Here is a 14586-nt window from a genome sequence, read left to right as displayed (position 1 = left end):
AGCCCACTTCAAAACTCCCAGATTGATCTGTCCACATACAGTAGGAAATCCTCTTCGAGATGATAGTTTACATCATTCATTGAACCACACATGTGCTGTTCTCTTTGAACTACAAAGCATTTAGGTCATTCTGAATAAGCATGGTTCTCAGATTTAGAGATTTACATAAAGATAAATATGGTTTAAGATAACAGTACAACACTTTTGCCTGCAAGTGCCGTATTCTCACTTTTTTTTTTTATTAGTTTATTTCTGAGAATTCTGATTGTGATTGCATTGATTTTGTTTTTGCATTAATCTTGGGGAGTTGCTTTTGGGTTCTGGGGTGATTTTTAAACTTTTTAATTTACAGTTATTCATACACGAGTGCTATTTTATAACATTAAGTATGGGGGTGGGGGGGGCATTCTCATTTGGCTTTTAAAATCGAAAGACTTAAGCTTAAACAAAAGCCTTATTCAAATCATATGTCAGATAACCAGATTTTTTTTAAGTTGTTTGAACCTTAGGTTATGGGCTAAGCTGTAAATGTAGGGCAGATTAAGTAATTGTTTTATTATTAATTATGCAGTTTCCTAATGCATGATTTATTTTTTCAGATGGTCGTACTGCTGGCTCTTGAAATTAATTTCAAATTGTCTGACTAACCTTGGTTCTAAGTGAGGGTGTGATCTTGTAAATGTTGGTATCAGATGTGTGTGTGTGTGTGTGTATGAATGGTGTGCGTCGGTTCGTGTTTTGTAAGATTACTTATGTCTGCCTGTGTGGCTGTTACTGTACGTCTTACACATGCTGATGGTCTTTTGCATGCGTTTGTTTGTCTGTCTGTGTTTTGCTGGAGAATGCTGTGTTTTTGTGCTTTGCAGCAATGGTATACAGCCACTATGAATCTGCTGGCGACCTGGCTGACTGAGCGCATGGAACAACAGCTTCATGTCTATCAACTCAAAATCCTCATCAGGGTTGTAAAGGTATTTTTTTCTAACTTACATGGAAGTGTGTATGCTCTGAAGCTGGAGTGATATGATTCTAGTCAAGGTAAAACCACATCGTCTAGTTCTATATTGCAGTCTGTAATTCGGGTCTTGCTTAGGGATGCGCAATATTGGTCCCATATCGTTTATTGGCCGTGTTTTTTTAATTTAGGTCTACTGGATATTTGCTATATTGTATTAGATATTAAATTATGCATGCTTATTTCCCCTGTTTTTACATTTAGATTACCTTTGCTGCCATCTCTCTAAAGCTAAGCTTTAACTCAACACGGAAAATCTCAACATTAACATCCATTGTTTTTCATACTATATTATGTGCTTCCTCAATTTACTTGCAGTTTTTAAAATAATTGATTTAAAATTGTGTAGCATATACAGTATGTGCAATATTGTGCAAAATTGGCACCATATTGTTTATTGGCAGCGTTTTTTTTTTTTTTTTACATTTGAAATTCTATTGGAAATTCGCTATGTTATATTAAATATTAAATTGTGCATGCTCATTTACCATATTTTTAAATTACCTTTGCTGTCATCTAACACTCAAAGTTAAGCTCGGCAGTATAAGTAGTACTACTTCCTAAATTCACTTGCAGCATTTAAAATGATTGATTTGAAATGAATTTAGACACAATATTTGTACCATATTGTTTATTGGCTGAGTTTTAAATTTAGGTCTATTGAATATTCCCTATATTAAATATCAAATTATGCATGCTCATTTCCTCTGTTTTTAGATTACCTTTGCCGACATCTTACACTGACTTAAAGTTAAGCTTAATAGTAATTCAGTAACAATGGAATGTTGTGCTTCCTAAATTCATGAATTAATAAAATATATAGATAATAATATAGAAATAGATATTTTAATATCATCTATTTATTGGTATTGTCTAGAATTTTAATATCTTGCATCCCTAGGCTTGCTATTTTTTCTGGTCTTGTTTGACATATGGATATTATTTACCATTCGGGGGCAAATATGTCTGATAGTATGTACTGAAACCAAAAATACAATGCTTAAGAAGGTACAAAGCCGGCTGATATCTCTCATTCTTATAGAAAAAATACCGAGATTTTAGGCTGCAAGGCGTTCTTGACTCTACACTGAACAGCAAGTCGTACGATACGGTACGGAACCGGCTGACCCTGGAGGAAGCCACTGCCTCTGTCAGGGAGGGGGGCATGCAGGGCATCTCGATGAAGGACAGCGATGAGGAAGACGAGGACGACGATTAGAGCATCGTGCCATCCGGTGCCACCCACCACCCTGAACCCGACCCATCTATCCAATCCAACCCAACCCTACCCTACCCCAACACTTTAAACTTAGCCTGATAACGTAAGATGCATGTAACAACTCTGATTACCCAGTTAGCCACTCTAGGATCTCCCCCCATCAGCTCGAATTGCCCACAAACGAAGCTATAAAAAAAAAAACAATAAAAATCAAATAATTGTACTAAAGAGTAAAAAGAATGTTGCAAAGACCATGATTGGCAATTTTAGCTGTGTCATATCATAATAAAGAACAACAAACTAGCACCAGTTTTTCCAACTCATTTATTTGAGGAATTTGTTTCTATGTGTTCCTAAGCAATATGGAGTACCATTTGTTTGATAATGTCGAGTGAGATTATTAGGTGTGTCCCTGTCCAATGCGATAACATATATGGCGCTTCTTTGACGTACTCTTACATACATTAATGGTACATTGTTGTGAAGATGAGTGTATGGACCCTTTTCTTTGTCTTGTCTGTTTTTAAAGTGGATGCCAACTGCTTCGAAACTAAAAATGAACCACTGTATTTAAGTTCAAAACTGTTAACTGTAAACGTCTTCTGTGTCTGCTCACTTCCATTGTACTTTTTTCCTTATTTGTGTCGAGGCTCTGTGGCCCTATGTTGCAAATACCCAACTAGCCATTGTCTCACAGGCATCTTAAAATGAAAATGAATTGGTATTCTAGAAATGCAATATTGTCATACCTCCATTTTGATATCTCATGGAGACGTCTTTTAATTAGATGTCAGAAATGACAACAAAAACGGCTATATTTTTGGTTTAGTTTCACTTTTACAGAGGATCTCCCTCTCTATCTATCTCTCTTTTTTAAGTTTGTATGTCCAATTAAAGCCATTCTCTTTATGTAGATCTGTTGAAATTGCTATGTGCCATTTTTTGGGGTCTCACTATTATTTTTGTATATACAATGCTGTACATTGCATTCTGAGCCATTGCTGCATGCCTGTGGGATCCACCTTCTCCAAAAGCTTTTTTGTTTTGTTTTTCTGTGTCAATTAGCTGGTGGATTCATTCTTGCGTTTGCCTTATCAAAGCCAACAGTTGTAATATGCAAGAGCTGTGGCCTCTCAATAAAGATACATGATGTACTAATTTAACTGTAGATTTTGTTTCTTCGTTTTCAGATGTGGCCCTTAAACATATCGTTGGAAAGCTCTGAGAAGGTTACATGTTTGGTGAATATTCTGTGATAATTTGTGACAGGAGAACGCATTTAAAAAAAATCAATGGAATGTGGGTGTCACCCAGTGGCTATTTTTGGTATAGACCTTATTATTCTCAGCAGCTCCATGATAGCAAGGCTGTCAGGGGTAGACTTGCCATGTTTTTAATGGCATCCGCACATGCCGCTGTAAAATGTTGTAAAGCTCCTAGATCACTTGCTCATGTTGTCTGGAGTTTTTAATAGGCTACTGAAATTCCTTGGAAAGATATTTTGCAGTGTTTCGTCAGCAGAACAATCCAAAACATTTAATAACAGCACAACCCACTGAAGAATTGTATGTCTACCACTCACTGCCTCGCTTTCATTCCCATTTAAAACCCTGTGAAAATCTATAGCGTCTAAAAAAAATCTCATACGAACCTCAATTGTTTTTTACATCTTACATCAAACTTACAATTTGGAAAACAACTTGGTATTGCTTTGATTTTATAGTAATTTTAGAGTCCAAATTATATTTTTAATATAGGCTAGGCCTATATATTCTATTAAAAAATGTTTAGTACAGTAGCCACATTTGCTTTACAGTGAACTTAAACGTTTTTACACTTTCTTTGTTCCCCACTTTTTCTTTAAAGAGACCACTGTATTCCAATTTCACGAATAACCATTTAAAGTAGAATTTTCACTATATGTTCAAAAAGGGGGAGACAGTTATCAGGTTAAACTAAAATGTAATTTTTCTGGGTTTCCCTTTTTTTTTTTTTACAGTCTGTTTTTTCCTCGTTGGATAATGGACTTTTATTTTGACGTATTTTATATTGGCGTTTAACCTAGTTGGCTTCACGTTCGCTCAGGATAATATAAAGCACAATAGTCTCTTAATTTATATAATTTATCTAAATTAAAATGTCTGTCCCTCCTGGATCCATAATCGTGTCGGACTGGTACCACTGTGCAGACAGCAGAGAGTTTTTCAGCAAAATACTGCAAAAGAAGAGACGGCGAAAGTTTGGTAAGGATGATTACCATGGATACAGAAGTTAGGCGTCACTACCTTAGGTCTGGTATTTCTTATTGTGAAACATCTAAATGAAAAGGAAAAGAACAACTAAACGAATTATAGCCAACGTATTAAATTCTTCATAAATTATGTGGTTTTTATATATTGTGAAGGGCTCTTGGAGGCGCCGATGATGCCTCCTCATATGAATGTGGACATCGTTCGCTACAAGGTTCTTATCTCGGGAAAAAGTGGAGTCGGGAAGAGCGCTCTTGCTGCCCGTCTCGCTGGCCTCGAACTGCCCAAAATGCATTATGAGACCACAGGTAAACAAACCAACACATTTAAAGTAGTTTGTAAAAAAAAATCCTCAATAAATTCATACTAGGCTACTTTAAAAAAAAAATCGTTTAAATGACAGTGATCCATAAGTGATTCTTTTGAACTTGGGGCGGGTCAACCACATGTCAACAAATATTTCAACTTTAATTATTTTTTTTTTTTTTTTTTTAACTACATATAATTAATTTTCTGAATGCCCCACATCATTAGGCAGTGGTACATATCAAACCTCAAACAAATCATATTTTCCCACCTCTGGCATAAAGACCTTTTTTTTTTTTTTTTCTCAGATTTAAACACCTTTTATTCTCATCTCCATAACGGACAAAATGAAATTGGTTTTAAAGTGATTTTACTCAAAACTTGTTATAAAACAAACATCTATCGGCTGCTCATGTGTCCCTCATAACAATTTAATAACTAAAAATGTAACATTTATGGTAATGTTCATATTTGTATGGGACTGAAGTAGACCAATTGTATAGTCCTTGACATGTCAGGTGGTAATCAGCAAGAAATGCCTTACATTTTAATCGCCTTCCCAAATTCTTCCCAAAAATATTAATGTGACAAGGTTGAGAACAGTGTGACGGGGTTGAAGACTATAACAGGTTTGAAGGGACATTGCCTTCAATTTTATATTTTTAATTGTGTCTCTCTCTGTCCAACATATCTGCATACACAACACTGTCTTTCTGCTGATGTGGGTGCCATTTCTGACATGCTTGTCAGTGTTTAAGGTGATACATTACATCAAATATTAAATTTATAACAAATTTATCGGTTGTCATAATTTTGGTAAGTATATCTTTACTGAAACCATGACTATTTTTTTCTATTCTTAATTCATAAATGAAGTGGAAAAACTCAACCCTGTCACAAGTTTTCAACCCTCGAAACAATGAGTATTCGGATATGTGATGGGGTTGAGGTTTTTTTGCTCAAAATGACCACTGCTCCTCCTGTAGTGTAGGAGAGTAGACCATATTTGGCAGCAATGAAGTAAGTACAATGTATATACTTAAAATCAAAATCAAATTTATAAAAGAAATTCATTTTCCATCTTAACTTTGTGATGGGGTTGCATTGTTAAGCATGACAGTACCCTCCCTAACAATAATAAGCCTCAAAAATATGAATAAAAAGTATGATACTACTTACCATCTTCTACACCACTGTTAAAGAGATGTGAATGATGTCATCTCTGGTAAATGATGTCACATATGGGTGGAGCCTAAATTATTATAGGCGAAAAATGGTTGACATGACATGACTTAGGAACACTTTATAGTCTGTTTTTTATAAAATATCTTGCATTTATTAAGAAAAATATTTTTCACAAGAAAGTAAAACAATTAAATACTTACAATATTACCAAAAATTATAGACCCTGTGCACATTTTGTTAAATATTTTCTAAACAAATTAAGTGAAGTGCCTCAGGGACATCAAAATGCCTAGTGTAAAATAGAAATAATCTTGGAGTTGGAAATAAAGAGATATTATTTTATGATTAAAATAATTTTAAAGCAAATAATTATTTTTATTCATAATAATGAACATACCAAAGTAATGTGAAAAGCTTTTAACATTTAATTTTGGTGGACTGAAATATTACCGAATCCCAGGAATTACCCATATACATAGATGCCTCATTAGCGACCTTTTCTATGGGTCACTATACGTAAGCTGTACGCCATATTGGAATGGTCAGAGCCGGTCCGTGAACACTCGAGAGCAAGTTGACTGTGCGTCTACAACCATAGACACATGTATAAATATCTATATTTGCAACAGATTTTGTCTAGATTTTGTTAAACTAACACAATACAACAAGACAAAAGTGTCAGCTAACACGACACTAAAAGTTACCATAGTTTAAAAAACACATAGTTTAATAAATATAAAAACACAAACCAACACATTCTCACCTGTGGATTTAAATGTTTTTTGCAATGTTGTGGCATCACTGATTCTTACTGTAAGTAATGTTCCAAGATGACGGGCACCTATGTATCTGTAGTGGTCGAATGTGTAATCTATGTATACATATCTATTGCTCACTAATGGTGGCCTTGAGATGACCAGCCACATGACACACCTATTGTAATAAGACACTTCTAGTGGTGAATTAGATTAATAATGGATGATGACAAATATTCTTGCTTGTATGGTATTTGAATGTTTACAGTACAATGGCATTGGTAATAGAGTTACGCTGCTTTCCATCCACACCAATAGGTGTCAGTATGCCTCAATAAAAGAACATCAGACCTGTTATTGATTCCTCTAGGCATAGAGACAACAGTGGTCTTCTGGCCTGTAAGACTAAAGGACAGTGGCCGTGTGCTGTTTTTCCGCTTTGAGCTTTGGGACTGTGGGGAAAGTGCCATGCGAAGATTTGACCACATGTTACCAGTGAGCATCTCCAGCACTTACATTCCCTTAAAGCTACAAATTCTGTTTCACATTTGAATATAGGCTGTGATGTTTATGTCAATCTTCTCTCTTCAGTCATGTAAGGAACAGGTGGATGGCATCCTTTTCCTGTTCTCCTTCACTGATCGTGGCTCCTTTGATGATCTTTCAAATCAGATCTCACGGATCACAGAATCTTCAGATCGAGTGGATAAATTGGTGGTTGGCACCAAGTATCCTTCAGCTTTAGCATCTATTAACAATCAAATGAATATGTTGCAGGGTCAATGTAGTTAACTATTTTATATATATATATATATATATATATATATATATATATATATATATATATATATATATATATATATATATATACTAACTAAAATATAATTTGGGCCTGGTTTTACAGACAAAGCTTAGGCCCTGTTTACATCTGGTATTAAGATGTTGTGATTTGATAAGATGATAAGATTTGTGTTTTGGTCAATCTGATCTCAACTGGGCGATGCTAAATACAGGTGTAAACGGGGTCTAAAATGTTTTGAGCTTTTCCACTTTCGAACACATCCAGAAAACACAACAAAATTACTAAAACTGTAATGCCTGGCTTCACAGTCGAGGCTTAAGCCTAGTAGTCCCAGACTAAAATGCATGTTTGAGCTGTCTTATCTGAACGCAACTTGCTCTGTCATTCTTAAAAGATGCATACCAGTAATATTATTTTCTAAGGCACACTCATAAAAGCTACTTCAATGTCCAAACTGAACTAAGGCCTAATCCTGGCTTAATCTAAGCCATGTCTGCTAAACCAGGACTAAGTTAAAAATGGAAAATATTAAAATAAAAACTAATTTAAAATATTAATAAAATCTATTATTGTATCTTAACTATACTAAAACTAACATTGATATGTTGTTGTAACAGCTTAAAGGTATATTTTTATGTGACATTGTTTTGGCCCTTAACAGTGAAGATTTGACTTATTTATGCACACAGACGTGACAGAGAGTGACATAGCACATTTTCAAGAGGTGTGGGGTCTTCCGGTCTTCCGAGTGGGAGGTGATGTGAGTGCGGGGCTTGGTGAAGTAGCGCCCCTCCTAAATGCTCTTGCAGAACATCTGTGGCACCAGGACTGTATGGCTGCTTCAACTGTCTCCATCTCCCCACAGGCTGCTCTTAGAGAAACAGGCTCAGAGATCATTGTATAGCTTGAATGTGTATTGTAGATCAATTTCACATGTATTGGTCAGTATAAGGCAAAACTCATGGATGGACTATGCTGCTATGGAAATACCCTGAATACCCGATTACTTGAAGTATTATTTGGTTACTAAATGCCTACAAGTTTATTAGCCATTTCAGTCCACTGACAAGTGCAAATATCTGTGAGACAAGAAATAGTCTTTTAAATTGTGATAAAAAAGTCACATAATTAGTCTGCTTAGACAGCTGCAAGAAATAAATTGTTGTATGCATATATTCATAGACCTCAGATCATATATATTGAAGTCAAAAACCATTTATGTTTTTGTTTGTTAACCCAAATTATGACATTTAAAGTAAAACAGTTTAAAGGAGAAAGCAGATTCAAGTTCCTAAAATGCTCAAACATACACTCATGCATTAGGTCTTCACTTCTTTGATTGAATCCATGATTACCGGGCCTTTTGCTGTGTGTTTTTGGGCTTTAATACTCAACAAGCCACCTTTCCCAATTGAAGATGTGACTGACATTGGATCCACATCAGCAGGGAATTGGCACTTCTGACAAACAGCGTCCACAATTGTGCCATCTGATGCCAACTGATTCATCAGGTAGGGAAAATGGAAAAGAAAAGAAATGAAACCAAACATAAGAACTTAAGAGCAAAATAAAATAAAAACATGCCTAGAGATTTCAATCCTATCCAATGCTAAATTATCTATAGAGCCATTAGTTTATTTTGCTTACCTTTTCCGCACATACTTGTATAGTATTATTGGTGGAGGTTACAATAACTTCTTCTGGTGCAAACTCACTGACATTCACTGTGAATATATACATATCTCCAACAGTGCAAATTCCCCCCTTTGAAAAACAGATATTCATGGTTAGTTATAAGTTATATATATATATATATATATATATATTCATATTAATATGTTCATTGTGTTAGAAGTTTGAATAAATTTTTTGCAGAGGTCTACAAACACAATATTTAAAGGAATTATTATTACAAAACTTACCTTTGAATCACCACTTGCCATTGTAGATTTGTTTGGTTAGAAAGGAAACAAAGGACACTTAATCCAGCTCTTTAGTTCACTTAATATTTTGTCTGCTTTGTAATCAGTAAGCTTTTCATGCTCAATTTCTCAGTGAAATTGTCTAGATAGAACAATGTGATGCTACTTTTATACCACAGCCTGGTTTTGGGTGAGGCTTGTATGATGTCTATGTGCAAAATGTATCATATAATAGAGAGAAGAGATTCATCTTGTAGGATGATCATAATATCCCCTGTCTGGTCAGCACTGCATTAAAATGGTATTTTAGAGAGTACCTTAGAAATTTGGAACAAAAAAAAGTATAATGGTAAAACTAAACGATATGTTATATCGATATGATAATTTGATCATGACTGAATAAAAATTAGTCTCAACCTAGCAACAAATTTAAATTAACAACAGAGAGCTGATGCGAAATTCCACATCTACATTACAGCTGTCATATCAATACTAAATAACCAGAAGTTCCCTTGTCGTTTTTCGTGTACGTGATGGAAAGTTAATATAAAAGGGTAGAATAAACAGACCCCTAACTCACTTAAAAATCTTCCCTTCGCTTCGACATTCAACTCAACTCTTTCTGGGACTTTTATTCTAAAACGCTCGCAGGTGTGGTGGCCATTTTGCAAACCGCCTTACTACCTCTAGCTTCATCTCGTCTTCCGTAATCCAGTTCATTGACGAATTTTGTCGGCGGGCTTTTTTAACGTGACAGATATGCACATCTGAAAACTGTTTTCATCTAAAAAATAATATTACGACACACTCGTAACCCACACAGCTGTTTAACCAGATCCAGATCTACTCGCTGTTTTTAACTAGACGATCCCTAACGCCTGGCCAGGCAGAAAGGCCACAATGAAACTCACAGACAATGTGCTGCGGAGTTTTAGGGTTGCGAAGGTGTTCCGAGAGAATTCGGACAAAATCAACTGTTTTGACTTCAGTTCAAACGGCGAAACAGTAATATCGAGTAGCGATGATGACTCTATTGTCTTATACGACTGCCAGGAGGGAAAGTAAGTCGCTTATAAGTTACTCAATGTGATTTTACTACAATTGTGGTGTTGTACTAATTCGGTCTTAACCGCAGTTTTAAAACACTTATATTGATTACAGGCGCATTACTGTGAGATATGTGAAAGGTCAAGATCATCTACTCCCGTAGTAATAAAGGAGATATATGAAGTTTACTGTTCATAGCGAATGGTTTGAATGTGTTTATGCACACTAACGTTAGCGATGTCCGATTCGTGAACGATTCTTTTATTTGAGTCGGATCTTTTCAATGAATCAGTTGAACCGGTTCACTGACTCTCCATTTTTACCAACATACCAAAACCAATTCTCTTCATACGCATTTAGTATTGTTTATAAATGCAAATTATAATTTAGTTCCAAGTTCATTTTGTAATAAAAATCGTTGTTAAGAGCGCTGGTATGGCTTAATCTGAATTATTTAATGTAAATGTCACGTTCGGACGTCAATGACCACGTAATGACATAAAAGAATCGCTTATCCTTTAACCGGATCTCTTTGAAAGAACCGATTCGCGTAAACGAGTCAAATATACAGTGCAATAGAGGTCGCGTGCTAACTGTTAGCATTCACGCCTTCTTCTGAGATAAATACCCGCCTTGTGACTGTAGTCAAATATATTGTTTTTAAGGTGAAGTGTGCCGTGTATATATACAGATATTTTATGTATCTAAATAAGACACCAGATTAACATTTATTTCCTCTTCTGTTCTCTAAATCAGACCCAAACGGACGCTTTACAGTAAGAAGTATGGTGTGGATCTCATCAGATACACCCATGCCGCCAACACTGTCGTCTACAGCTCTAACAAGATTGATGGTAGGACTCTATAAAATTTCAGTATGATGTTGTTTTTCACTTCCTATGCCGTTCTGGTTTGCTACGATGTGGATAAATTATCCAGACGTTTATGCAGAAGTATGTTGTTTAGTATAATTATTATTAGTCATTTTTTTTTACATATGACAGCAGTGTCCTGCAACGTGATATGCTTTATTTCACCCAAAAAATAGATTATTTTTATCACATTTTATTTATACATACTTTTTTTGTTCAATTACGTGCAGTTTTATGACTTTATATTAAATGAGAGATTAAATGGCATATTTGTAACTCTAAAAATTAATGTCAATTTTTTTGTTTGATTGTGGTTTTCTCCTGATGTTTGTGTGAGGCTGTGTCTACCTGTGCCTGCTCTGGGTTGAGGTAGTTGTTTGTACAGTTTTTAGGGTCTGTTATTCTGCCCTGTTAAGGAGCTAACTGTACAGACTACTGCCTTGCCCAGGGTTGAGCCCATTCATCCGACAGCATATACCATACATTTGACACATTCTCTTATAAAGTCTTGTTTTTGTAGCTTTACTTTGAAATTTGATATTTTCTTCTCACTACCAATGTGGTTCTACAGACACTATACGATACCTGTCTCTACATGACAATAAGTACATTCGCTACTTTCCTGGACACAATAAGAGGTGAGAATTAAATTGTCTATTCTTGGTTTCATACTTTTTTTCTATTTGCTTATTGGCTTTTGAGTTATAGTGCTTATTATATTGTATGCTATTTCAGGGTTGTTGCTCTGTCTATGTCTCCTGTTGATGACACATTCATTTCTGGCTCACTTGATAAAACTATTCGCCTGTGGGACCTTCGCTCACCTAACTGTCAGGTAAGCAGTATTTTTATTTTGGGTTGGTGTTTTTCTTGATGGTCTGTCTTTGATTCTAATCTTGGTTGTGTTCACAGGGCCTCATGCACCTGCAAGGGAAACCGGTGTGTTCTTTTGATCCTGAGGGGTTGATTTTTGCTGCGGGAGTGAACTCAGAGATGGTCAAACTTTACGATCTACGGTCCTTTGATAAGGTAGCACCGTATAAAACTGCATCCAAGAAGCTGTAATGATATCTGACTTTAAATGGTAAAAATTAATACATTTGTATCCCACCTCAGGGCCCATTCGCCACATTTAAACTACAATATGAGCGAACATGCGAGTGGACGGGTCTCAAGTTCAGCAATGACGGAAAGCTCATTCTGGTCTCCACCAATGGAGGAACGCTCAGAGTGCTGGATGCTTTCAAAGGAGTTGTGCTCCACTCGTTTGGGGTGAGAAAATAGTTCCGTTTTGAATAAGTTTTGTCCAAGTTTGTTTAAGTGTTTAATGGAGTGTCTCTCTTCCTTACTGCAGGGCTATAACAACAGTAAAGGTGTCATTCTAGAGGCTTCTATCACACTGAAAAAAACTACTTGTAAGATTTACTTAATAAAATCCTCGTAACAATTTGCACAAGTATATTTTAAGTAAATTTTACTGCTATAATATCAAGTACAACTCACGTGTCATTATCAAGTAAAATCTACTTAGTATTGAACATAACGCTCATGAAGAAATTAAGTAAAAATTACCTATTTACATTTAATTTAGAAGCTATATTTATTTAAAGTAATTAAGTAAAGTTTATTTATTGTTTTATAATTAGGAAGCTTGCTTTTACGAAATTATTAAGTAAATCTTACCATTTAATTAAGTAAAATAAGTAGATTTTATTAAAAAAAATTTTGGTTGAGATTTTCATTTACTATATATAATTATGTAAACATTGCTAATTTCTTTTTTATAAATAATCATGAACATAAATAAATAATCATTTTCTCCATATTTTTCACAAATCACACAACTAAAATACAATTTAACAGTTTTATTTTTCAGTCATCAAAAAATGTTCTTCATCCAAAAATGGACATTCACAGTCATCTCTTGACACAGGTGCATTCAGTAAAACTTATACTGTACAGAATTATACTGTAACCCTTGTTTTAAACAAAAATGTATTTAAAAAAAATTCATAAGAAACATTCAACATAGCACTCTCAAATAGTGAACTTTTAAGAATACCATTAAAACCTTGATGTATTAAAACGTCATCAACAGCTGAATGTTTAAACAGTTATATCATGCCATAGCATTTAATACAACTTCATCTTCAATTTTTGAACTTTTGGGGAGAGTTTAATTCCATCAAGCTCTAACAGAATTTTTTGTAACACCTCAAACGTGTATCGCAGTGCTCGGGGGTATTCCAGATTTAGTGCATAATCAGGCCCATAAGCAGCATGCATGCCTTTGCAGTATTGCCGCATCCTGGCAGCATTTCCTTCCCTTCAAGAAGGATGGATACATTGATCGGATCTTCTCCATCAGCACCATGGACGACCAGTATTTTTATGATGTGCTGAGTGATGTCACTGCAGCTGTCCTCCTGCATACAATTTAGAAGAAAAAATATAAGTCTTTTGAGAAACAAAAATAGAATTGCTGAAATTATTTAAAGTGACTTCATTATCACAACAGAATGAACAAACACATACACACATACTAAATAAGACCATATGGTTTCGATTATGTTAACCCTTTGATGCGTATGATTAAACCGGTGTGATTATATAGTGCATTTCAGTAATTTAAATACATTGTGTAGGTAACTATAAAGTTTACTCTTTTTTTTCTTCCACTTCACCAGCCAGAGCTGCACAATTCTGGCTAAAATAAGAATCGCGATTTTTTTTGCTTGGAATAAAGATCACAATTCTCTCACGATTCTGAAAAGCTTTATTATTTTAAAGATCTACAAATCCTGAACATTAGGTTACCAAACAAGATAGAAACAAAATAAGACATAATACTCTTGCTTAAGTCAAATTTAAATAAATGCAGTAAACAAAAAGAATGTAATATTTAAATAAATAAAAAAATGACAATTAAACATTGACAACATTCAAAGGTATTATGCCAGACTAGACCTATTAAAGATTCTTAGCAATAAACACTATCAACATTTTTGGGTATGGTGTTGCGTTGAATAGCGTTGCTTTTATAGACGTTTGTTTCGTCTGGCCGCTGGTACTTTGTGATTGAACAGTTTTGTTTTTAACCATCTCATACTGTAGTTTAAGATAAGTGTTTAATTGAGATAAGTTTATAACATTGCTTTTCATTTATTACTTAAAGCTCAGTTGAAGTTTTTCGATAGCTACTACATTAAAAACT

The 14586-nt window shown here is 34.8% G+C and overlaps 4 protein-coding genes and 1 long non-coding RNA gene across 15 annotated transcripts in view; 3 read left to right on the top strand and 2 right to left on the bottom strand.

The window, feature by feature from the left end:
• cadpsb (Ca2+-dependent activator protein for secretion b) overlaps nucleotides 1-3401 on the top strand; it is a 75515-nt gene extending 72114 nt beyond the window's left edge. For 6 of the 10 annotated variants that reach the window (XM_079884486.1, XM_079884485.1, XM_079884484.1 and 3 more), the window contains 2 exons: nucleotides 867-971; nucleotides 2058-3401. In XM_079884486.1, the coding sequence (XP_079740612.1) occupies nucleotides 867-971; nucleotides 2058-2234 (282 nt within the window). In that variant the 3' untranslated portion in view covers nucleotides 2235-3401. The remainder of the gene's footprint in view (nucleotides 1-866; nucleotides 972-2057) is intronic. The other 4 variants (XM_079884481.1, XM_079884489.1, XM_079884488.1 and 1 more) reach the window with 1 other exon arrangement.
• The window catches only part of synprb (synaptoporin b), a 223836-nt gene that overhangs the window by 92692 nt on the left and 116558 nt on the right, over nucleotides 1-14586 (bottom strand). The gene's annotated exons all lie outside the window — the stretch shown is intronic.
• On the top strand, nucleotides 4259-8805 carry LOC307166391 (ciliogenesis and planar polarity effector 2). Of its 2 annotated transcripts, none has more exons than XM_079884714.1 (5): nucleotides 4259-4477; nucleotides 4639-4791; nucleotides 7100-7224; nucleotides 7321-7457; nucleotides 8198-8805. In XM_079884714.1, exons 1-5 carry the CDS (start codon nucleotides 4372-4374, stop codon nucleotides 8433-8435), a joined length of 759 nt encoding a protein of 252 aa, XP_079740840.1. In that variant the 5' UTR covers nucleotides 4259-4371; the 3' UTR covers nucleotides 8436-8805. The 2 variants fall into 2 exon arrangements, with proteins under 2 accessions (XP_079740840.1, XP_079740839.1); XM_079884713.1 differs by having other exon boundaries at nucleotides 4305-4477; nucleotides 7079-7224.
• On the bottom strand, nucleotides 8733-10724 carry LOC307166392. The gene is made up of 3 exons (XR_013822620.1): nucleotides 9454-10724; nucleotides 9179-9295; nucleotides 8733-9030 (listed from the first exon to the last, which is right to left on the bottom strand). It is a non-coding gene; the product is annotated as an uncharacterized lncRNA (long non-coding RNA).
• Nucleotides 10148-14248, top strand: LOC307166390 (WD repeat-containing protein 82-like). Its single transcript, XM_079884712.1, has 7 exons — nucleotides 10148-10514; nucleotides 11257-11354; nucleotides 11944-12010; nucleotides 12108-12207; nucleotides 12285-12401; nucleotides 12489-12644; nucleotides 12727-14248. The coding sequence occupies exons 1-7, from the start codon at nucleotides 10354-10356 to the stop codon at nucleotides 12814-12816; spliced, it is 789 nt and encodes a 262-aa protein (XP_079740838.1). The 5' UTR covers nucleotides 10148-10353; the 3' UTR covers nucleotides 12817-14248.

The sequence above is a fragment of the Squalius cephalus genome (genome assembly GCF_949319135.1).
Source record: "Squalius cephalus genome assembly, chromosome: 10".
Taxonomy (NCBI): domain Eukaryota; kingdom Metazoa; phylum Chordata; class Actinopteri; order Cypriniformes; family Leuciscidae; genus Squalius; species Squalius cephalus.
Note: the sequence above shows the minus strand (reverse complement) of the source record. Positions and strands in the feature narration are given on the sequence as shown.

Bases quoted from the DNA above. Each gene is read 5' to 3' on its own strand.
- LOC307166390 (XM_079884712.1), top strand. From the start codon at position 10,354: ATGAAACTCACAGACAATGTGCTGCGGAGTTTTAGGGTTGCGAAGGTG. The intron at 12,011-12,107 runs GTGAGAATTAAA...ATGCTATTTCAG, and splicing joins TTTCCTGGACACAATAAGAG to GGTTGTTGCTCTGTCTATGT. The intron at 12,208-12,284 runs GTAAGCAGTATT...TTGTGTTCACAG, and splicing joins TTCGCTCACCTAACTGTCAG to GGCCTCATGCACCTGCAAGG.
- LOC307166391 (XM_079884713.1), top strand. From the start codon at position 4,372: ATGTCTGTCCCTCCTGGATCCATAATCGTGTCGGACTGGTACCACTGT. The intron at 4,478-4,638 runs GTAAGGATGATT...TATATTGTGAAG, and splicing joins GAAGAGACGGCGAAAGTTTG to GGCTCTTGGAGGCGCCGATG. The intron at 4,792-7,078 runs GTAAACAAACCA...AAAGAACATCAG, and splicing joins AATGCATTATGAGACCACAG to ACCTGTTATTGATTCCTCTA.